Genomic DNA, 24973 nt, shown 5'->3' with positions numbered 1-24973 from the left:
CAGCTGTCTTTAATGAAGAATGTGAGTAATTATTGTAAAAAGAAAATGCTGAAAGGATAAAAGAGACAAACCCAATTTTTTTAGCAATTCATTGAATTTTTAGATTTAGACATATGTAACATAATTTTTACTTAAATGCTCACTGTTGTTTTGTGCTGAACAATGATTCTGAACATTTTCCTTCATCAACTGCATTGATTTGTAGATGGAAAGCTCAGTCTCTCTGTGTCCCATAAGAGTAAAGGGATCGAACTTACTTACTGTTTTATGGATTGGAGGTATGGATAAAGTCTCCATCACTGTATATATAATTTTATATTTCCACATCAGTATACTGTATATACATGATATATATATATATATATTTATATTATGGAAAATGGGTTGAAACATCAGAAAGGAACGTCTGTTTCTGGCCAATTTATCAAAGAAAGACCTGACAAATCAAGGTAGTTCATCACATTAATGAAACACATTTTTTATTATTTGTTTTTATGCAGGGTACAATGCACATTAATCAGCATTGACGTTTTAAAACTGTCACTGTTAATGTGCCAGGGTTATCATAACAGCGCCCATAGTCCCAACACTGCTAAAAACTGACAAATGAAAATGTAATGAAAAAACATTAAAACATTATACATAGTACAACATAGCATTATACATTACACGTACTGAAGCTGCAGTTAAAATATAAATAAATAATGAAGTTACCACAACACTCCTAACATTTTAAATCAAACAATACAACCAAGCAAGTAGAAAACAGTACAAACAAGTTAGAATGAATTTAGACTCAATTTAAACACCATGTGCTGTGAAACTTTGCATGCTGGATAAATTATATATCCGAATGAGTAATTTAAGAGTACTTATTTAGTAAGTGTTTGTTTATAAAGCACTGTACAACCAAATAATTAATTTAACTCATTTTTTAAGAAAAACTAACTACATTTTTTTATTTTTTGTATATTGATTTTCAAATTTTCAACTTAAAAGTTATTAATCAGGAATGTTTCTGTAACTTACAAAACTAAGTTAGTGCCACATAAATTACTAGTAAAAGCATCTTAATCAAGAATATTTTTTAACCTAAAAATGTAGTTTGTGTTGCCTAAAGATTTTAATGTAATCAGTTTCAGCAGTGTTTTGAGTTAAATGAACTTGAATCTGATTTTACAGTGAGTGAATCTATTGGCCTTAATATGGAAACTCCCATCATATAAGTTCTAAATACGTAGTATGGATACATCAGTACTTCAAGAAATAGTGTGACAAAATGTCTGACAGCTGAAAAAAGTTTGTTTCATGGAGTATTCTGTCATATCTGTACATGAGTGGGAGGTGGGGATAGGCTGAATCCTTGTGGTACATCAAGTGTGAATACTGTACATGCACAAACTCCCTCATACACACATCCACACTTTCTGTCTCATGAATTAGTATAATATATATGTAATATATACATATACATGTTTGTGTAATTTTCTTATTCCGATTCATTATCTAGTTAATGTACTCAAACTTCCCCGATACTCAGAGGGCAGAGTGTCCTACTTGTTTACCAACTGTCTGACCTCGACCTTTTCATTGTGCATTGTTGTGTCCAGATTAGATGATTAATGCCTCTTATATGGGTCTAAGGAGATCACAGATCAGACCAATTTAGCAACACACTCACACACACGCACACATCTATACACACACACACACACTGAGGATGTACCCACTGCACTGGGTTTTGGGTGTTTCTTGCTTTGATGAGAAGTGGAGCAGAAGGTTCAGGGCGACAGGGGGAGGAGAGACGCTTGGATAGTAGAGCACAGCACCGCTTATAAATAGCCCTCTCGGTCTCTTCATTTCACTTTCGCTCTATGTCTCTTTACCCAACCTCTCTCTCTCTCTATCTGTAGCTCCATTTAGGTTTATCTACCCAACTTTTTCTGTCCCATTCATATGTTTTATATCTCTGTCAGTATAGTGTATATTTCCCCATTCTGACTCCAGCTCTGTGCTTAGCACACACACATGCTCGTTGTTAGTTAGTAGTAGCTGTTAGATAGTTATCCATTTTGTCATCAAACTCCATGCAAGGAAATTTAATAACTGTATTTCCCAAAATGTTAAATTGTAAGGAAAATCTCAATGCAAATATAATATTTAGACACTGTGTGCTTCCGTCTTTATGGCAACAGTTTAATGTCTCAACATGTCTATATAACTAGTAGAAATGGTTTTCCAACTTTAATGTGGAAGAATTTAGCTGTCCCGTACAGAACCATGACCTCAAACCCATCCAACACTTTCAGGATGCACTGGAAGGCCCATAATAAGGGGCAGACCTCACTGATGTTCTTGTGGCTGAATGGGAGCAAATTCCTGCAGCCAGTTCCCACAGTTTTATGGAAAGCCTTCATGATAATGCAAGTTCAGGTTTTCACATACTTTTGGCCATATAGCTTAACAACAACAACAAATGCATACATACATACATACATACATACATGCATCCTCACACAAACCCATAAGGGAGGCGTAGATTGGGAAGTCCACAGAGAGAGCTGGAGTGGATAAAGCAGTGCACAGCATCAGACTGTAGAGCAGAAATTGATCCTCTTATAAAAGCTGCGTTTCCTCAGGGAGGCCGGCTTCCTGCCTAATGGCTGTTAGGCAGCGAGAAATGGACCAGGAAGAGATGGCCTGCAGAGCACTTAGACACTTAGACATCATACACGTCTATAGAAAATAAATGTGTGTTTACACTTCCAGAGAGGGGAAGAAACGCACACACACACACACACACACACACACACACACACACACACACACACATATAGATAGATGGAGATAGAGGGTGAAGACTATGAGTATGAGTGTTTTGACTAGCAAGCAGTGACCGAGATGGAAAAAGTGTAACGTGATGCTGTGACTTCCTATTGTGGGTAGAAGTTGGGACGGAGGAAAGAAAAGTTACAGAGCAGTTAACACACAGATGGTAGTACGTGATTGGGTTACGCTCAAAGTGCAAAGTACCAACACAGAAACAGTACACGTACATGCACATATCTACACCAAATCACACACTTGCACACTTGCATGTGTTAGCAAATGCATTCTGTGTGATTGATCGCTCTGAACTCATTTACTGATGGAATATGGTAATCAAGCAGCAAGAGGAATATTTCACTCGAGTGTGTGAAACGTTTTAGGAGGCAGCCATGTGTATGATCTTAATCTGTGAGTGTTTGTGTTTTGCTCACAGGGAGGAGAGCACTGCTACTACCAGGGGAAGGTCAGAGACATCCCTCACTCCTTTGTGGCTCTCTCAACCTGTCATGGATTGCAGTAAGTACAAATATTATGTGTGTCTTTATGGATTTATATGTGTGCATATGTGTGTGTTTCCCAGCCAACATTGCTGCCTCTGTGTGTGTCCAGGTCCTGTGCCTTGCTCTCATTTATCCATTAGGTCAATGTAATTAGTTTTAGCCAGCCCGTCTCCGTCTCTCTGCATTTTTCGTTACACAAGTTATCATTTACTCAGACAGGTGCTGCTCAGACGTCTTCTTCTTTTCTCTTCTCTTCCTGGTGTTGGTATTTTTAGAGTTTGTGCTCTAACGCAGCGCTCTGTCAGAGAGAGGGGTCAGAAACAAGGCCTGCTGGGAGGAATGCATGTATACTGCTTATGCGTGTTATGGTTTAGTATATGTGTGTGTGTGTGTGTGTGTGTGTGTGTGTGTGTGTGTGTGTGTGTGTGTGTGTGTGTGTGTGTGTGTGTGTGTGTGTATGCTTTTTATATGCAGAGAAGGGAGAGAGTGGCCATCTTGCTGGGTAAAAATGTATTATGTGGTACTGGATTTGTCATTGTGTGCTGACAATACAACACTTGCATAAAAAGGCACCTGTGAATAATTAAGTATAACACATGCGCATGTATTAAATTTTTTCACAGTTTCTTATTCACATTTCCTGAAAGGAACACTGCTTTGGCCACACTACACCGTATATTTAACACTGGCAGTTTTTTTAAACTTTAATTATTTAGGTGTCTTAAAAAGTTAAAGTAAGAGAGGGCTATCCCTGACTAAAGATTTTCCTAGGGGACTAGTAGTTGTTAGTCAAAACCATTAGTCAACTTGTCGTTGGATGTTTATGATATTAATTAAATTATTTAAACATAAATATTTTAACAGCTGCCTGTTAAATGATAATGGGAAAAGTGTTAATGATTCTGAATGTGTCGGAGGCTGTGTCGGTCCCGGCTGTCAACACTGGGAGGCTGCTGAGCCCAGCTTTGTTGCCTGCTCGTCCTACTCCGACTCTGGTTCTGTTCTAGTGGTGTAAACAAACCTCTTCTGGTACTTTGAGCTCGCAGTCAAATTACAGTCAGCTAATAGGACCGCTAACCAGCTAGTGGCAGCAGCTAGTACTGTGTTACAAAAGAAAAGGTCCCTGTTGCAACAATCCCCTGATACTTAAGTCCTAGTGTCACGGTGCAGCTCCCAAAAGGAGTTTGACGTTGTTTTTGTTTTTCTGTGACTATCCTTCAACTCTTCTCATGACTAATTGTTCACTATTTGGGGTCAACCCTAAAAGAAAGAAATAATAACCAAATCTGAATTAATAGCATGTATCTGTAAACTAACGGTGCTAGAAGAAGCTCCTTGTCAGTCTGATTCTGCTCATTCATAAACAGTAATCCTTATATTCATGGTGTGATTCATCATCCTTGTTAGTGTTTGGATCCTGAGGACTGTGTGTAATGTTCAGTTGTAATGATTGGACATCGTATATTGAATAACAGAGAGGAGTGTGGTAGGTAGAACAGGTAGTTTTAGTTTAATAGTTTGAGTTGTGACGATGGCGAGATCTAAGCTTTATGAAGTCTTTTGCTAAAACAGCAGAGAGGATGTAACACTATGCACATCTGCACATTGTTGACAGTATACACTATTTCATCTAATTATCCCAATTGTTTCTGAAAGCATTATTATCCATTCTCTATTGTGCATTATCAAAGCTCAATTCAATCCAATATATCCTCCTTCAACATAATGCCAGGCTAAATTAACCAAATAATTTGTGCAGGAAGTAAGATCTGGTAGTTAAGGTAATCAGATTGCTGAATAAGCTAAACTAAGCTCACGCTTTTCATAATGTTTGCATATTTCATGTGATTGTGGCAACATGTTTGTCAGCACAGGAAATTATGTAATGGCACACACAACATAATGAAAACTAGGGCATGAATTAATCAAACCCAAACGAGGTAAATATGTTACAGTATAGTCTCATATGTAGAGAATAGGATATAATGTGACGAACAAGGTTGAAAATGTCTCCTGCAGACAGCTGTTATTTCTAGTATGGCTAAAGCTCGAAATGTGACTGTTAATTAGTCCTAATGTTAGTGTAGCACTTTGTAAATGCTCATTTTTAGTATTTGTTGCAATGGTATTAGACGTTGTAGTAGTATTATTAATAAAAGTAGAATTTCTTTGACTGAAATCTCAGACTTTGGGGTTTCATTACTGATTTTGTTAATGTGTGAAGAAATACATAACCTGACATTATAAAGGGGATAGAGACACACCCATTGTATGTCCTGCACACACTTGTGTGTGTCTACGAGGGTGAGAGAGAGACAGTGAGAGGGAGGGAGTTAAAGAGTGCATAGTGGTGTCAGGGGGTTAGACATTAGAGGGAGAGTATTTCCCTTATGCTGAGTCAGGTATTTACCATAATATACATCCTGCTCTACGCTTTCTCTGTCTCTTTCTTGTATACGCACAGGCACACACACACACACACACACACACACACACACACACACACACACACACACACACCCCCACACACACACACACACCCCCACACACACACACACACACACACACACACACACACACACACACACATATACTTTACCTTACAATGCAATAGGGTATTAACTGTATACAGAGGGATAGTGCTCTCTGCTTCATCCATCAAATGAGCTGTAGATGGTTAAGCATTGACTCAGGCTCCTGTTTTAGCAAATTTACAAACGGATTAAGAAATGATCAGCCTGAACACTTCTCATTTCACAGAAAGTTTAAATACTTAGCTTTTAATTTAGAATAACAATAATCTTCCTCTGGGACACTTTGGATGTACTAGTGCAAAATTAGACTTTGTTTCTAAATCCTAAACCTTTAATAGCTGATTTTTTTGCCACTTGGGGGCAGCAGAAAGGCTTTATTGAAACAAACCGTGGACAATCCCAAAACACTAGCAATGTCAACTTCAAAGTGAAAATGGCAACAACAAAAAAATCAACCAACAGTAACGTGACCACCACGTATGTTGATAACAAAACAGCACAGGGACAATGAAAGTGACCAAATAGAACACAAACAGCACGAAAAGGCAAGAAATACACACCAACATACACCAACATACACCAACATACACCAACATATGCTTGGCTGTTTTTTCTTTGGCTTTTTCTGTGTATAATCTCTTGTAAGTGCAATGTTGGACCAGGATGAAGAGTGTTTTGAAGGTGAATTCTGTGTGTTGAAAGCCAGAAAGGGACAGCTGGAAGTGAAAGACTGACTTTACAGTTTGACCCGACCAATCTCCTAAAAGCTTCAGATAAGGTTAATTAACGGATGATGTCCGGTTTGAGCGCAGGCGGGAGGAGACAAGTAGACCTTCACCCAGCTGCTGAATGAGAAATTGATCCCTGACTTTTTAAAATGATTGCTTGGTCAAAATAACGCGGATGTGTGGTTGCCTCTTTTCTCTTGTTCCTTTATGCGATAAATGTATTTAGAGTTTTTAAGAGCACAGTGAGTGAAAGTGCACTTCAAGTCATTATGTCTTTCATTACATGTTAGAGAGGACCGTAATGATATGCAGCAATTTTCTACTAAAACGTTCCCCTTTCAAAGACGTCTTTGTCATTTCCGCTTGTGGTCAACCAGTGCAAACTCTTAGTCATTGTTCCAGAGATAAAATACTTACAGTGAGTGACCTTTAAGTTATGCTGCGTGGGGGGAAATCTCTCAAATGATTGGATGACCTTTTGTTTCACATCATCCTCCAACCCTTTCCTAAGCTACATATATGCCAAATACAGCAGTCAGGGCAGCGGAGGATTCTGTCAAAAACTGCACCTTGTAGGAGTGCATTACAGTTATTATTCAGACAAATGCTCCAATAATACAATAAACCCTTTTTGGGCAAGCACTGAAATGGCTAAGATATCACACTGATAGCTGAGGAGGAGTTGAATTCAGATGCATTATTCCATTTAGTGTTGAATAAAGCAACAGAAACTGGTGCTGATGTGTGCTCTCCTCTCTCCCCCTTCTCTTTTTCAGTGGGATGTTTTTCGATGGCAATCACACCTACATGATTGAACCTGGAGGACAAGGCAGCAGCGATGTAAGTACTCTACATGAAAATGTATGTGCTGTAGGAGCTAGTGATGGCTCATCTCATGGAGGGTTTATTAGTTATCTCTTCTTCCTTCTTTTCACGTCCAGCTGCCTCTCAGCCCTGTTGAGTTTTCTGTGGTCAGAGAACTTGTTATAGCAGCGGTTCACAAACTTTTTGGTTTCATATACCCCCACACTCCTCATCATCATCACCTGACATCTTCCAAAAGGATATTAAACCCTACAATTAGTCAACCGATTGATTAGTTGATGAACAGAAAATTAACCTTGAGATTATAACAGGCATATTTCACTATTTCTGACACTGAAAGACAAAACAATTAATTGAGTAATCAAGAAAATAATCAGCAGATAAAAGATAATTGAAAATGGAAATAATTGTTAAAGAATGTAAGCAGGGTGTTTATACAGAGTGCAATACTACGACTGCCTTCCAGTGTTGATTGACATTCATGAAACAATAATTGCAATCCAATAACATAATATACATAATTCTTAAATGGGCCATTCTGCATCATGTGTACTTTAACTTCTGGTACTGTGCCAATTTGCCAAATCCCTCTTGATGTTAATTTGTAATCTCTGTGTATTTGTTTTCCTTCTTAACACAAATTAGGATTGCTGATTTTTCAAATTAGCTGAGCTAGTCCACAATATTTCAGTGCACTCCTGGCAGCAACAGAAGTACCCTCTGGGGTACACGTAACTCTGCCTGTAAATCACTATGCTACAGGACTGTGTGTGCAGCAGATGACAAGTGAGAGTAGTTTTCCTGGTATTCTGGATTCATATAGGGGTCAGTTATTGTCCTGAGAGGAGGTGAAGACAAAACCAGAATCAGTTACGGATCACACACCAGTCGTTGTAATGAACCCAGAGTGTGGCACACAGGTCTCAGGTCAGAGAGATTTGCTGGATTACAAAGCCTGCAGACAGCAGAAAAGCCTACAGCCAATTAGATAATAACAATTAAAGGCATTATGGTTGGAACGAAAGGACAGATCTGAGATTGTCTAAAGGCGCCTTGAGCATGAGAGTGAAAGAACAAGCTGGTGATACTGTGTGTGTGTGTCCTTTCTGCTCTAATTAAAACGTCCATACGAAGTGTGTCTCTGGTGTTAATCAGACAGGGACGAAAGGAGACAAGATAAGAGAGGTCAGGGATTTGTGTCTGTGTTTGTGTCCATGTGTGTGCGTGTTCTGTGGAACTGTGTATGTGCACTCATGGGTGTTGGTAGTAGCGGCCTGGCACACAGAACTACTTAAGATTCATCCCCCATATGACAGCTTTAATGCCAATGGTGTTGAAACAGTGCGCAGGAGAGGAAGGAAGAGGATGGACATCAGGGTAGGCTTGAGAAGAGGAATGTCAGCTGAGGAAAGGGTGACGAGAAGGAGGCAGGTACACAGAGGAGAGTGGTGTGGAGCAAAAGAGAAAAACACTGTTGGTGATTTAAATGTAATTTGATTGCATGTCATTGTATCTGCTGCAGGGAAACTGTAAAACAAGACGGGGTAATCAGTTTATAATGGCAGTTGCTATATCACAGTTATACAATATTGAAAGAGGAGAGGAAATTTGGAGTTAATGAAAGCAATTTTCTGAATGTGAAATATTGATAGAGGACAGAGAAAGAATGACAAACAACCACTAGGTTTGTTTCACTTTTGTCTCGGCTCTCTCATTTCTTCTACTTCTTCTTTACGTTCTCCTTTTCTGGCTTCTTCTTCGTCTCTGTCATTCCTTTGCAATGTTTCTGGAGAGACTGAATTATTTAAGCGATGAGAGAGAGAGAGAGAGAGAGAGAGAGAGAGAGAGAGAGAGAGAGAGATCTTAACTCGGAATATTGCTGCAGCACTCGTCTTCAGAGAAACAGTATCTCAGTAGCCTTTTTTGGTCTTTCACACAGACACAGTGACGTAAAATGCACATAAAAACTGGAAGAGATTCTCCCCCAGTTCAGTTTTTATATGTGTGTCATACCAAACACAAACACTGCTTCGTATCAAATGTTAAAACTACAGCAAGACATGTTTCGGTTGCACAAATACAAAGCGAGAAGAATGACATTCATCATAACGTTATAAACTGATTTGTATTATTTCAGGTAACATAAGTTTATGTGCAACATTTCAAATGAATGGCACCTAATAGAAGAAGAATGTGAAATGCTACCTAATGCTACCCTATATCTTTTTTCTGTTTTCATCTTACTCAACAATGTATTATGTAAAAAGAACAATAGAAAAGATGGAACAAATTTTCTAAATCATTGAGTATTCACATTGGCAGTGTGCAACTATAGTGAGTACATTTTATCAGTATTTTATCAAGTATTTTACAATATTGTGGTCCCATTTTATGTTTTACTTTATTCTTCGTAATTGACAGCTTTAGTTTCTTTGCAGATTTAACATACAAAACATCTTATCAGATATTTATTATAGATTAAACTTTCCAACAAAATTGTTATACACTTTTACATTTGATAAATAAGTAAATTTTTGCTGATAACACTATATTATTTTACTTTAGTAACATTCTGAATGCAGGACTAACTTAACTTGTGCTCAAGTAAGCTAAAGCATCTCAATACCTGTTTCACCACTGTGCTGTGTGAACTATTGTAGTTTTACTATTTATTTGTAAAATACCTGATCTTTGCTCAAAGATCTAGAGACTATAAATTATATAAAACATGGTTTTCCATACTGTAGCATACATACTGACATTTTTCTTGGAAAATATTTGGTATGTAGCTCCATTGGCACTGTTGGTTTTGGCTTGTCAGGTGGGGGAATCCTGTCTGCATAACAATGCTGGGGACAGCGCTGCCCTCAAGCCCGACGGTGGCTGTCAGTTTGTCAGCACTGAGCTCTGGATGTCTGCTCCCTGCGGGCGATGGTCCACACTGACTGTCTCGCCCCCTCTGAATCTCTGGGCTCCACACGGTGTATCTCTTTCTCTATATCACGCTCAGTCTATGTATCTTTGTCTCTTTGACAGTGTGCTTGGTCTGCAAGTCGTCACGCAGACACACAGATGTCTGCTGCAAGAACCTAAGTGCTCGGCATGTATCCTGTGTATCAGCACACTCAGAAAATAGAGGAGAGAGAGGGCTCTCTCTTTTTAAAAGGTTGTATGCTCAGTCATGGTCTTGTTATAGCCTGGAACAGCTACATATCACTCTTTATCAGTTGGTATTGTTATTAAATGCAGAGGGTTTGTGCCCCTTTGATGCACCACTAATTCCGGCTGTTATAATCTAGTTGAAAGTGATGAAAAAAACAAAACATGGCGGGATGGGGGGTGTGTTGAGATAGAGAGTCGGCAGGACTCCTGTCGGCCATATGGTAAATCCATCTGCCCTTCATCCACCAAGGCAGAAAAAGTTATGCAGGGCATTAGCTAAGTGTGTCCTGAACAAGCTGCTCTCGTCACCTTCTGCAGCTGAACTGGTCTCAAAGTGTCTTATCATATTATGTAAATAGGGTGGGAACAAGTAGAGTACAGTTGTGAGCCATACAGAGCGCCAAAATTAAAGTTCACACGCTAAGAACGTGATGTACCCGCCCGGGCACTACGTATCTGATAAATCTTGCACTTCTTGAGTGCATAAGTGTCTGCGCGTGCGTGCAGACAATTTGGAGTGAGGATGTGTGATACTGGCATGCATGTGCAGAAAACACCATATGTTCAGCCCTCTTCTTTTTTTTTTTGACACCTTTCAACCCCACCTGCACCTCAGGGCCACTGTGGCTTCATTCCAACAGCTCTTTTCTATTTTGCTTTCAGCGAGGACTGAGACAGTGAGAAGTATTTTTTTGATGCCGCAGTGACCGTGAGTTTGGTGTTGCAGCACATTTCAACTGTAAAGAAAAAACAAAAAATACAAAGCAATATTATAATTTAACTTTGCATTATATATACATATATATACTGTATACACACACAGACACACACACACACACACATATACACATATATAACATAACACATAAAGTATTAACTTAATTGATTAGTTAATTGACCAGTTTTTATAATCCATCGAGCAACAAGACTAACTGTGTGTCCTAAGTCTGTACTACATACTAATTCTATGCAGGATTTTAGACTGTGCTGTTGATGGACATTTTTCTCCCACAATGCAATTCACAAAGGGAAGAGGAGGTGGAGGAGCTGCTCACAGCTGGAAAAATATAAAATCTTAAATCTAAAAAATGTACTGTATACTTATAAATAATAATAATAATAAATAAATTGTATATGTTGGTGAAACAGCTTCGGAGTCTTAGGAAAGATTGATTACTTATTTTTCTGCTTTCTATTTGTGAAGTTTAACTAGCAGGTTATTTTATAAACTAAATTCTTAATCTGTCCTATACTATGATGATCAGTATGTAGCACATACTGTACAGAAAATAGTATGTTGTATATTTTGGACAGTCTATTTAAATTTTGAGAGTCTACATCCATGTTAGCTGCTATGTGAGGTTGTACTTTGGCACGTTGGTGCTTTGTGCTAAATGCTAATGTTAGCATGCTAACATGCACACAATGATAACACTAAAATGCTGCTGTTAAGTTGGTAAAATGTTTATTATGTTCACTATCTTAGTTTAGCATTTTATCATTTTAACATTTGCTAATTAGCACAGCTCAGGTTGGGAATGTCATTTGTGTAATTTTGACCTGATTATTGTGCTAGATTACATTTTAAAGGACCAGTGCGGAGGATTTAGTGGCATCTAGCGGTGAAGTGTTACACACTGGACCTTTAAAGGATCGTCGAAGTTATTAGAATCCATTTTCAATTCAATTTTCACCTAAAACTTTCTAATAGTTAGCAACCAAAGCGGTGGACCAAGTTTGCCCTTCATTTGGCGAAAAATTACATTCTCTGATTCCAGCTTCTCAAATGTAAGGATTAAAAGCTTTTCTCTGTTTTGGATCATCTTAAAATTGAATATTTCTTGGTTTTAGACTGTAAAATATTCCCAAACCTCCTATCTTGTGCAGTTCATAACCGGTTTGTGTATTTACAGCTGCAGTCCTCAGATCCAAGAGGAGGAGAGGTTTGGAGGATAACTGAGGAATAGGGGGTGGGGAGTTGAAGGATGAAGGATGGGGTCTGTTGATGGGGGTAGTGGCAGGTTGTTGGGTGGGGGTGTTTGCATTAGGTGCCAAGAGGAGGATCTTTTATACTAGCACAAGCTGGGAATGAAGCGCAGTGTGAGTTGGAGCTGATGGGATTAAAATGAAGGGGGTCTCCCTGTGGCCTGAAGCCAACTTCATGTTACTAAACCTGGACCAGTTCATTTACACATACAGAGAGAGAGAGAGCCAGACTGAAAAGCGTGTTACCCCTCCCTGCTTTATATTCATTAGCCAGCAGTCTGTGTCTGAGGTATCATCTCCCTTGGCAACCCAGGCTCCGCCCCCATCTCTTTGTAGCACAACATATGAAAGCCATCTGCGTTTAGGCCCTAAATCTCCATCCCTACACAGTCCCTGGCGAGTCTATATGCTGGAAGTGATGGTCTGGGGAACAAAGAAGACACTGGTCAAGAAAATGCTTTATTAGAACAGTTAATTCAGGAGTAGCTGCTCTGATAATGATGGATTGTACCGCTAATAATATTAAAGCAGCAATGTCATACACATACACTTCTTTTAATTATGGTCTTATTAATCATCAGCTGCTAAAACTCAGTCAACATGACAGTGTCACATCAAAGGAGTTCAATTAGGACTGCTGCAATTTAGGCTGGTGGCTGTTAATTCAGATGTTAAGTCCACTAGGACTACATCAAAGATAAGACAAAACACTGGAGTGCTAAAAGATTCGTTTTAATAGAGTGCTCACTATTCTTAATTGGCTCTGGTTTCTCTCTGGAGCCGATGATGTGATTTACACACAGAGTGGATCAGAGTTCAGGGCAAATGTTGATGAGTTTATATTCTTAGAGTTACTTCTAAAGTGCAAAGCAGTATTGTTGTCATATATTACAGTGCATAAATGACTGGTCCAGCAACAGAACATTTACCAGTTGGTTTGATAACCGATTCATCATTTAGGTCATTTACCAATTCAACTATCTGGATCTAGCTTCTCCAATATAATGTTTGGTGATTTTCTTCTGTTTACATCATTGTAAATTTAATATATTTGGGTTTTGGATTGTCGGTGGGACAAAACAAACATTGTTGGGTCAGATTACTTCACAATGTAACGTTAGTCAGTTACTGATTACAGATTTTATGGAAAATGTTGTAATTAGGGCCCAAGCAGCAACCGCTGCGATGGCTATTTCATAATAAACACATCATTCTGTCTTAAAAATGTAGTCTGGGTTGTTTATAGTGACTTATTTTTTGGAATCTGATTATGCAGATTGTACAATGTATTTGAATTGTGTAGGGCACGTTCACAGTTTTCAGGTATTTTTTAGAATAATTACTTGATTAATGCAAAATATTATCAACAGAGGATTCAATAATGAAAGTAATCGTTGCATGTCTTCCGCATTACTGTAGATTTGTGCACTACATTCAGTAGCTTAGTCTTCATCAGTGTGACGATATGATGATCCTGTCAGTTTAGATTAGTGTAGCTACTGGAGATAGGAGAGTTGTTGATGCTGTGCAAACTACTTTCTTGGGGAAGCAACTATTTGCCACATATTACTTTAAACACCTTTTGTGTCTGCTTATTATCAAATACAGGTTCTGATCAGGTCCACAGCTTGAATACTACTAATACTCACTAGTCAAGGCTAACAGCTGAACAAATGTATCAACACAAGAATATGATTTATTATAATGTAAGAACGAAGACATGCAGTTATGTTGTAGGCTGCATATACAGGAGAGCATTAACACCTGTAAAACTTAACACAGTCTTTATGAATCTTGTATTTACTTGTACTTCAAGTGACCTAAAGGCAGTTTGATGCAAATGTAAAACAAACCAAAAGGATACCAGCCAAGCGCTGTAAATGTAGCTTTGGCATCACTGGTGGAGTCTGGCAATAAGCAACTTTAATATCCTTCAATCAAGAAACTATAACATTTAATGATGACATATTTCTGGGAAACCAGAACCTCATAAGCCATTGATTTTCTCAAACAGTTTCCATCACCGGAGTAAATATGAGCTGTTTCTCTTTCCCAGTTTGTATTTCAGTCTGCTTGAAACGTTTTTTCATCTCTTAGTGTTTGGTGCCTGGTGGGTGAGGACGGACAAATCACTCACAATTTTCTTTCCCAGTATAAATGAGATTGATTGTGTGTCTATTTTTGTTGCAATTACACATTTTACATACTTTAAAATTGGCTTTGCCGTTGTTATCCCAGCACACACAGATACTTTGTGATTTGTGTTTTAATAAAAAAAAAAAAGCGACAGCGTAGAAAAACATTTGACAACATAACCTCAACATTGTAGAATTACATGAACACGTTAGAATTTGAAGAAATGTTGATCAGTGCTCATTCTGCAAAACATACAAAAGGCAAGAATTAAACTGTAAGACACTGAAAACATTACAGTATTATTTTACTTCTAGCTAAGTTGGCAGAATTTTTAATCATCTGATCAATCAGCTGACATGTTGAATGCAGATGAACAGCACTCTCTTCTCTGTTGTTTCTTAGTGTTTTCAACATTAACAAATTCTTTAGCGCCTCCTTTTTTGACATAAACAATTTTATAATAAATGATTAATATGTTATACTCAAGCTAACAAAGTCAGTGAACAAAGGCAATGTAAACTGGCACAGTTTTCACATAATTAGTGCATTAAAATATTAACAGCTGCTCTTCACAGGGCACTGTGACATTACAACAATATAATAACAATTCATGTTAGACAACAGACACAAACAGGTGATTCAGTTAGTATTTGTCCATTCGGAAGCACAGCATTTAGAGTTGAATCAGTGTTATGTTCAGTAGTGATAACAGAAGACCTCCATAGTTTAAGCTTAACACAAACAAAGTTCACAAGTGATTTGAGTATCACTGTAATATGTCTAACAAATGTAACAGAAAAATATAATTTAGCTGACCAGCTGCCACTAGCTTTGCAGACAGCACAAGGGCTTCTTTAATCTAAAGTAAAAGAGTGAAAAATGACATTAAACCAAATGCTAGTAACTATTTGCTTGTAGCTCATAGGTTGGTCCATTGGCCACTTGAACAAGTTAGGAGCTATTGTTTAGTGGCTTCTACTTTGCCAGTAAAATAGTGGGAAAAAAGCTATTTTTTGTTGAGGTGTCTTTCACTATATACCTATATACCTTACTCAATACCTATTTTCTTCCCTTTTTAAAAATACTTGGCAGAATACAGTGCTGTTTGCACAAATGCTTTAGTGATCTTCGTTTTAAAGAAAATTCCATCCTTCATATAGTACCTCCACGTTCTCATCTTCTATAATCAGCAATCTACAGACCTGGACTGACTGGCTGAATTCTTAAGACTATCACTCTAAGGACTGTAAATAGCTCTCATTGTATTAACTTCCATCTTTCATACTATATTAGTTTTTATCAGTAGTGAACTTCATGGAGGTTCATGGACCAGAAGCCTTCAGTGTTCTGACGATGTCGGCTCCTCTTCACTTACTGTCCCTGAGTCAGCACGGGAATGTCGATCTCTATGGCAGACATCCGTGAGCGAGAGGAGTAGCGGTGGCCTGCGTAGCTGGACGTGTAGCCCTGAGAGGGTGCGTAGCTCTGCGAGGGTGCGTAGCTCTGTGAGGGAGCATAGCTGTAGGCCTGAGTTCCTCCCACCTCTGAACCATACCCCTCTGGAGCAGAAATCTGAGACATGTAGACCTGGGGCGGTGCAGGGGCGACCACGCTTTGCGCGTAGCCCTGGGCAGGCATATACGGCTGGGCTTCGATCACTGTGGGAGGATAGGTCTGCTGTAGGAAGGGCTGAGGACCATAAACTGGGGAAGGAGGATATCCGTTGGCAGTTAGAGGCTGTGTGGACAAAGAAGTAGGCATGGAGGGCATGGGCAACCAGAAGGGCGAAGGCAACTTTTTACACATACAGTACCACATGAACATCAGCAGGGAAGCCAGCATTAGTCCTCCAGAGCAGCCAATAGATACATACACAGCAAAGCCATCAGAGAAAATGTTGTCATATCTCATGTTCATTTCCTTAGTGCGGAACAGGAACCACACTGAGGGTGCGATGGCGATAGCGCCGCCGAGGAACAGGAACATCCCAGCCACCAGGTGACAGCCTGCACTGTTGACCAGGAATCTGATGGTCTTAATGTCCGGTTCTGGCTTGTCTGAGCAGCAGCAGGTCTTGCACATGCCTGACATGCACAGCAGCAAGGCCAGAGAGCCGAGCAGAAGGCCTGTAGGCAGACAGAACTGCAGGAGCCGCAGATCCAGCTGGTCAACTTTAGAGTACCACTGGAAATATGAGAGGACATCATTTCTGTTAGGACAGTTTGGGATATAAAAGAAAAAAGCAAAAACAGAGGAGAGGAAATTTATCAAAGAAATACCTCTGAATCATAGTAGTAACATCCTGAATAGCCATCCTGTTTTACACATTTAGCCCACAGCCCATCATACACGCTGATATTCTTGGCATTACGATTGAAGGTGACGAGTCTCGTTACACGCCACTGTGGGATTAATGCTGCCACCGCAATCCCTCCCACAGACACAATGGCAATGATGAAGGCAAAAGCGTTGGTGGCATGGATGTCCCGGCACGACATGGTGGGTGCAGACAGGAACTGAGGCCACGGGGAGAGTTCCTGTTGTAACAGATGAAGAGAGGAAATCAGATAGTGGCTGGTCAGTGCAGTGGAAAGCGATGGGGCTATCATAAATAATTTTTCAGTTCACACTCCTGATGATAGGAAAAAGGCATGGTTATACAAGTTTCTCCAAATGGCCCCATTACTACTGAAGTAAGCTAACTGTGCCACAGACTGACCTAGCTATGGGCAACCCCCCTGTACTTCTATTCACCACAGCGTAGTTGACCCAATATCTGCTGTCCCCGAGAAACAATGCTCTCATTTCATTAGCAAACAAAGTGGGAATGACTCGGGGGGGCTGAGCTTGCAGGGTGTCTTAACTGCAGTGCATTACATAGACTGTACAGCTGAACAATAAGCAATTGAATTAGATGCTTGGGGTAATGTGACAGCGTGCTGCAGTGACTGACCATGGCTGTGTGGAAACTTTATCTTGAGAAACTCATACGCTTTCATATCATCATGAATATATATATATATATATATATAAATATTTTTTTTTAAAAATGCATCTGCATTTTGTTGTATTCAGAAACAAACAGAAACTATCTCGCGTCTTCCCTTACAAACTAAAGTGAAGCATCAGTTCTTCAGTTTTAAAATATACTGTAGATCAAAACTAAAGGTGAGCAGGTCTGTAGAGCTAGTTTATATGTATAACTGATTTGTTTATTTAACTCCAAACTCACATTTATTTTATTGTTAAGAAGTTTTTTTTGTGTGTTATCATATTATTTAATTGTAGTCCCAGAATGTTTTCATGTTGATTTACACAGGTAAAGACCTTTTACATAGACCTCAACCTTGTTTCCTTTATTAAAATGTAGTCTTCATGGCGATTAAACACATCAGCAGAGGTCAACGATGACTGTACCGCTGCCTGACAATACACTAAGATCACCAGATACTATATTTAAATACAACTTTGTGATTAACTGTACACCACATAACATTAACCGAGTAATAACAGGTATTTATGAAGCTACCGTTAGCTTTGTCAGCTAGGAGCTAGCTAGAACTTTTTTTTTACCCCGTTGGCCTGACTGTAAAACACATGTAACCTAATTAATAGTTACATATATCAAAAATTTCGTTCACTAAAATGTGAAAAATGACCTGCGGTTTAACATTTAACGCCAACGTTAATCGGTTACATTAGTCAAAGCTAACGTTAGCTGATGCTAAAGGTTAGCATTACAACGCGACCTGTTGCGTCCCGAATTCCTCAATATGAAGCTTAAACACTACAATTACATTAAACATACACTACAGTACCTTATGATTTTACAGCAGTTCAGTCGTGTTTAGATCGAAGGCGGTGGCATTTCAGCCTGGTCCTCCTTTACACTCTTGGGCCGAAACCGAACCGAACCACAGCGTTACCACTGAAGTACAGTAACAGGAGCGTAAACAGGAAGAGGAGGGCTGCTTCCGCCCTCTGCGTTGTCTCACAGGTGGTTGACGCATGCGTTACAGAGCATTCAAGTCACAGGGATGATAACTCAGATACTGAGCAAATTATAAAGTAGTTAAAATAATGAACTTAAAAAGAAAATTGTATCCAGAAATAGATTTAAAAATATTAAAATAGTTTGCATTTGCAGAACATGTAACTTAGTCTGTCTTTGACTGTACTATTGAATCAGGTAAGCACAAGTAAAACAATATTCTGTCCAAACCATCTTTGTTGTTTGTTTTCATAGCATCTGTTTGATATTATGTGTTTCTGTCCAATTATCTGTGAAACAGTTCTCTCAGGTGCTCCTTTTTCATCTCCTTTGCTTTGAGTTTGAGCAGTTTGACAGATGTAAATGTAGATTTGAAAGGGCTTTGACAGTCTGCCCAATCAACATAAACGGCCTCAATACAGATCAAAAAAGGACATATAGTATAATTTTCAGCCACTTTACCTCACGTGAACTTGACTCTTGCCTGTGATCTGTGACTGAATTCTTCTTTTGGTGTCTTTCAGGGAGATGTCCGCATTCACATGATCTACAAATCTGCAGGGCAAGAGGGACTTAGTGATTTCCTCAACGGTAAGATGATGACTGAAGACATGAGGAGGAACTTAATGTATTGTTAAATATCTAAGAATATTTTGTAACACGTAGTGAAATACATTTTCATGTATATGTATGTATTTCATGCATGTTTGACTGTTCTGGACAGCTACCGTACATGAACATTGACAGCAATCACTGTTTCTGTTTCCTAGGTGATGTTCCAGAGCCACCTTTTCCCAGCCCTCCCTTCCCCGGGTCAAAAAATGTTCACAGGAGAAAAAAGAGACAGGTATGACTCCTCTGCAGGCATATTTGTGGGGAAATCATCATTATTAGCCAATGGATGCTGAAGTTGACTTCATTGTATGATGTGTATGTTTGTTTGTGCAAGACAGAGATATGATTATACTCTGGATGCCGTTTGTCCAAACCTGATTACACTGTTTCCTGCCTGTATGTTCTATGTTAATTCACTGAGCTGAAGAGAGAGAGCACTGTTTCCTCACTTTCCTCCCACACAACAGCTATGAAATATTTACCTTGAATGTAGATGCTGTTTCCAGCCTCATCTGCAGCTGATGTCTCTCAGCCTTCAGAGCTGCTCTCATCTTTATTTGGAAAACAGACAAACCTTGTTTAGCTTTGCAAAGTTCATCCTTATTGATTTGTCATTTCTTTTCTTATCCTTTCTTGGTGCCGTATGAGACACGAGTTGATCTTTGTGTTTGCTGTGTGTGCTGTTCTGAAATTGTCCTTGATATTGAGGAAAACAGAGAAAAGGGTGTCTGTCTGTCCCTTTAATGATAAAACTATGTTGTTTCTTCTCAGGCTCCACATGTGTCACACAGTGTAGAAGATGAGACGAAGTACATTGAGTTGATGGTGATCAATGACCATTTAATGGTAAGCTTTTAACTGGGTACATATGGTATTGATGTACATGTTAGACTATAGTGTAACATGATAAAATAGTAACCCTCTTATATATTTATTACTCTGAAGCCAAAATTGTGTTTACCTGTGCCTGCACAAAAATTTAAAACTGTTAAATGATCCGTCCTGACAGAGATTGTTTGCCCAAAAATGATTCCATCTTGTTAACATTCACCTTATTTCATGATTTTATATATATATATATATATATATATACAGTTTGTGCGTCATTGCCTCTGTGTACAGTGACTTTAGGAATACATTATGTTAAAGAATCCTGATTGTCTGTTTAGGATATATTTATAGAAAATGCACTTTAGCACATTTCTGCAATTATGAATCGTCGTGTGGCCATCCTGTTTGTTGTTGCTGTCTGGTGTCTTGTTAGCCGGTATGGGCTGTGCGCCATTTGGCTCAGGACACTCACAGATCCATAAATTATATTACACATATCTACATTTAAAGTAAAAGGCTGGTGTTATTTAGTATTTTTCAGATCCTCTGAAAAGACCAAAATATCAATACTTTCCAAATGTCTTTAACCTGTGTGGCGCTACTGAAGATGTAAATGTTTAAAAACAGGTACAAATATAAAGTTTTTCCTGTGACACAGAGGAGTTACCAATATCAAACACAGGTGATAACGGATGAAGATCAACTTATGTTTGTTTTAGGTCTTGTCATGGGATTTGTTGACAGTAAAAACAATATATAATATCACCAGCTTTATCCTTTAAATTGCTTGGAGCTTAGTACAGGATGCAGAGAGAGTCAGCACTATAAATGAAGTACTGTAAGTGCTTGCACTCTTGAGGCACACCAAATACTCCCTTTTATTGTGCGTAAAACAGACAATTTTTATCCAAATAGGCCTGACTGAAAATCTACTGGGACACAAATTGTGGCACCGGCTCCTTTTATATATTTAAATGGTTTAAAATGAATTTGTTCCAGATTGTAAAATCCCACTTTTATTTGTCTCCTCTCCATCCCTCTCTGTATCTCTCTCTGTCTCTCTCTTCAGTACAAGAAGCATCGGCTTTCCGTTGGGCACACGAATAACTATGCTAAGTCAGTGGTCAATATGGCTGACATGGTAAGAATTGTATTGATCCTCTTCTTGGAAAGCTTGCCACAAGCACTCCCAGGTATTGGAGCTGAGCGCACATTGTACTGATTTCTCATTTAACCAACCTCAGTCTCTACATTTAAAACCTCTCCTGGCCCATAATATGCAGTGAGCAGCCATTAACCAGCCGGTCATGAGTTTTCAGGTTTCAGAGGACTCAAACAGCAGTGGCATCCTAACAGCACTGAGGCAGATCTTTGAATGTTTCGGTATTTGTAGCCACATCTGTGTGCTTTGCTACTGAAATCAGACCTGCTGCAGGGTCATGTCTGTAAGCTGATAGGATGGTGAAGATGGAGAAAGGTCATGCTTTCTGTTGTGCCCTTGAAGGGGATCATATGAAGCAGACTATGTTTGGGAAGTACACATTGATTTCCATGTGCGAGTATAGTTACTTTTTTCCCCAGTGTATGCCATGCTGCCACGGTCAGATATGTTAAATATCACAGCAACTGCTAATAAGCTATAGGGCCTATAAATATACAGACAAAGTTAATAAGAGTAACATTTTGTAGATTATGGCCAGTAAAACATGTCCTTGTTTGTAGTCACAATTATGGTCCCTTCCCCAAACCAAAGAGCAGGCAGGCACTTTTTAGGAGTGGCTGCTGCAACCTCCATGCCACCCTTTAGATCCCTGAATGCAGCGAGGCACCGACCAGGTTAGGACCACTCTTAGTGTGCCGGACCGAGGTGGAGCAGATAGGGTGAGGCTGTAGAGGCCGGACTGGGACTGAACCATCTACATACCACTGACCACTTCCTCTCTGCTCTGTCAGCTTTGTCTCGGGACTATTGACATTCAGCTTGAACAAAGAAGCTTTGCTCTTGTCCTCTTCACTTGTATTTGTCTGGCTCGGTACCCCAATAGATTTCTATCTTATGAAAGCAAACAATAATGTTTGCCATACAGTTTGCTTCCTCTACGTCCTCCAGACTGTTGCCCTTGTTGACTCCATCTAGCCACCTGTAATGTGCTGCTGTCTGGTGGCAGGATCATATTGATCACACTGCCTGTTTGACTGGTGCTCTCACAACCAACAGCTGGAGATGTTGATGAATATGAAGCTTGCCAGTTTAAATATTGATCAGGATGTGTCATTTGTTTTCTTTGCCACTTTCAGTTACACAAGCTTTATGACTTTCAACAGATAACATTACTGAGGTTAGATATCATTTAATTCTCCAGATCTTCAAGGAACAGCTTAATACCCGCATTGTGCTAGTTGCCATGGAAACGTGGTCAGCTGACAACAAGTTCAACATCGACGACGACCCCATGGTGACGCTGAGGGAGTTCATGAAGTATCGGAAAGACTTCATCAAGGAGAAATGTGACTCTGTTCACCTCTTCTCGTAAGTCTGAACATTTAAAAAGATTTTCTCGTGTGTTCTGTGCTCCAGCGTCTTTTTTTAAATTAAACACATAACTTTCTTTTCCTATCAGAGGGAATCGTTTTCACAGCAGCTGGGGAGGAGCTTCCTATATGGGAGGAGTTTGCTCCCTGACTAAAGGAGGGGGAGTCAATGAGGTGAGTCTTGAATCACAAATCAATGATTAGTGATTTCCCAAAACTATCGTACAACTATCTATCTATACTAACTATCTGTCTGTCTGTTTGTCTGTCTGTCTCTTCGTCAGTATGGGAAAACCGATGAAATGGCCATAACCCTCGCTCAGTCTCTTGGACAGAACATTGGCATCTTCTCTGACAAGAAGCGGATCCTCAATGGTACACAGTTAAACCTTAATGAGTTCTTTGTTTTGTACTTTTCTAGCACACAGTCATTAATTAAGCCTCCTTTCTATGCAATGGGTTTTTTTCTTCTTCTCCAGGCGAGTGCAAGTGTGATGATCGTTGGTCGGGTTGCATCATGGATGATGTTGGGTAAGTTACTTTTACAGTTTCCTCATCAAATCATAACCTTAAAGTCACAGTGCCGGATACAATGCTGTACTTTAATGCTAACATCACACTCTCTTTTTAACCTATGGGTATTGTTACCAAAGAGTTTAATGAAATTGGACATATAAGTAGTTAAAAGTTTACATTCTCAACCTGTAATCTTAAAACTCACATTTACTATTTGTGTTTATACTTTGAACTAGAATGTATTTTTCTTATGTATCTCAAAGCAGTTAAGAGTTAATTACATTTTATAAATAACTTAAAAGTACATGCAGGTTTATTTTATTTACAATATTACACATAAATGTTACCATTTAATGTATTGTACCAGAGTTAGCTTAAAGCTCATTTTCATCTTTCGTCCCTTGGCAGGTCACAAATACAACATATGCAAACAGGACACAGAATACAGAGTTACACACAGTAGTGCATCACACATTAGCAATAAGTGTAACCTTTTATAGACAAATTATATAGGTGTCTAAAATGTCATCAAAATATTAATCTAGGGGTGCCCGGTTAGCTCAGTGGGTAGAGCTGGTGCCCCACGTACCAAGGCTGAGTCCTTGCTGCAGCGGCCCAGGGTTCAATTCCGACCTGCGGCCCCTTGCTGCGTGTCATCTCCCCCCCGTCCATCCCCAGCTGCAACCATCAAATAAAGGCAATTAAAGGCCAAAATAAAACTTTAAAAAATATATATATTTTAATTTATTTATCAGTGTAAACATGCTGCTGACAATATTTCCATCCACTGCAGTGTTATTGTAGTTTGATAATTCACCACTAGGTGTCAGTCTATGTTTATCTTCCATACTGCTCGTTTATATAACTTGATTGGGATTCTTTCAGCAGTAATGTGTTATATAATCTGCTGCTTGCTAAGATTAGAAACTAGGTGATAAATCAGTCTGTGTGTGTTTTTGTGTTTTCAGTTTCATGCAGAAATCATGACAGTGTTTGTCTTAAAATCTGTTTGTGTACATCTACAGTGTTTATACTTTACAAGCTTGGCATTGTGCTGCTGTGAGCACACGGATGTGACTGTGTGTTGTGTCTGCGATGTGTGTATGTGTGTGAATATACCCCTCTTCTTAAATACTTCTCGCGTTCCCCCTCTATCCCGAATGGGACAGCAGGTGAGCAGAAGCTTGGCTAGAACGTTGCCTGTGCTGTGTTGAACCAACTGGCTGCCTCGGAGGGGTTGTCAGTCATCACAACCTTTCCCATTTCATCCAACAGCACTACAGCTGCTGTGGCCCCAGCTTCACTTTGTTATTCAAATGATATGAACAAATATGGTTTGGTGTGGCTTTATTATACACTGGCTGTATTTTTCATAATCACTTTGTACAATTTTATGTGTATTCTTTAGTTTTTGGCCGATGTCACCGACTGATCAACCAACAAAATGTAATTAATTTGACTAGTCTAATTATTGATAGGCTCCTTCTCCCTCCTGCCTTTTGTCAGGCCTTTTCATCAGTTCTTTTTGTTCATGTCTAACCGATTGATACAGTCTGCAATGTCATTCTCACCTTAGGCCAATATTTGTCAACCTCATTTCCCTGTAATAACAGTGCACTCCCTGTCTAACACTCCCTGTCCAGATTCTGCTCTATTGGGTTTCAGTAATAAACCTGCTTTAATGTCATGTGGTCAGATGACAGAGGACAGGTGACTTTGTGCTGTTATGAGCTTGTCACCCATGAATGGACCTGGCCCAGATCTGTATTCTCTAAAATAAAGTCAATG

At 39.2% G+C, this 24973-nt stretch overlaps 2 protein-coding genes across 4 annotated transcripts in view; one reads left to right on the top strand and one right to left on the bottom strand.

Moving 5' to 3' along the window:
* Positions 1–24973, top strand: part of adam22 (ADAM metallopeptidase domain 22) — a 63849-nt gene that overhangs the window by 22251 nt on the left and 16625 nt on the right. For all 3 annotated transcript variants that reach the window (XM_051405304.1, XM_051405305.1, XM_051405306.1), the window contains exons 5-14: positions 3263–3345; positions 7368–7431; positions 19216–19282; positions 19462–19538; positions 20078–20152; positions 21207–21278; positions 22501–22667; positions 22759–22843; positions 22954–23044; positions 23149–23200. In XM_051405304.1, coding sequence (XP_051261264.1) covers positions 3263–3345; positions 7368–7431; positions 19216–19282; positions 19462–19538; positions 20078–20152; positions 21207–21278; positions 22501–22667; positions 22759–22843; positions 22954–23044; positions 23149–23200 — 833 coding nt within the window. The remainder of the gene's footprint in view (positions 1–3262; positions 3346–7367; positions 7432–19215; positions 19283–19461; positions 19539–20077; positions 20153–21206; positions 21279–22500; positions 22668–22758; positions 22844–22953; positions 23045–23148; positions 23201–24973) is intronic.
* On the bottom strand, positions 14813–18673 carry cldn12 (claudin 12). The gene is made up of 3 exons (XM_051405314.1): positions 18519–18673; positions 16980–17237; positions 14813–16884 (listed from the first exon to the last, which is right to left on the bottom strand). Exons 2-3 carry the CDS (start codon positions 17196–17198, stop codon positions 16072–16074), a joined length of 1032 nt encoding a protein of 343 aa, XP_051261274.1. The 5' UTR covers positions 17199–17237; positions 18519–18673; the 3' UTR covers positions 14813–16071.

The sequence above is a fragment of the Dicentrarchus labrax genome, unplaced genomic scaffold (genome assembly GCF_905237075.1).
Source record: "Dicentrarchus labrax unplaced genomic scaffold, dlabrax2021, whole genome shotgun sequence".
Taxonomy (NCBI): domain Eukaryota; kingdom Metazoa; phylum Chordata; class Actinopteri; family Moronidae; genus Dicentrarchus; species Dicentrarchus labrax.
Note: the sequence above shows the minus strand (reverse complement) of the source record. Positions and strands in the feature narration are given on the sequence as shown.

What these genes read in the sequence shown, in the direction of transcription:
- cldn12 (XM_051405314.1), bottom strand. Translation starts at nt 17,198, where the DNA reads ATGTCGTGCCGGGACATCCATGCCACCAACGCTTTTGCCTTCATCATT. An exon ending in GTTACTACTATGATTCAGAG is followed by an intron (nt 16,885 to 16,979) that starts GTATTTCTTTGA and finishes TCATATTTCCAG; the next exon opens with TGGTACTCTAAAGTTGACCA.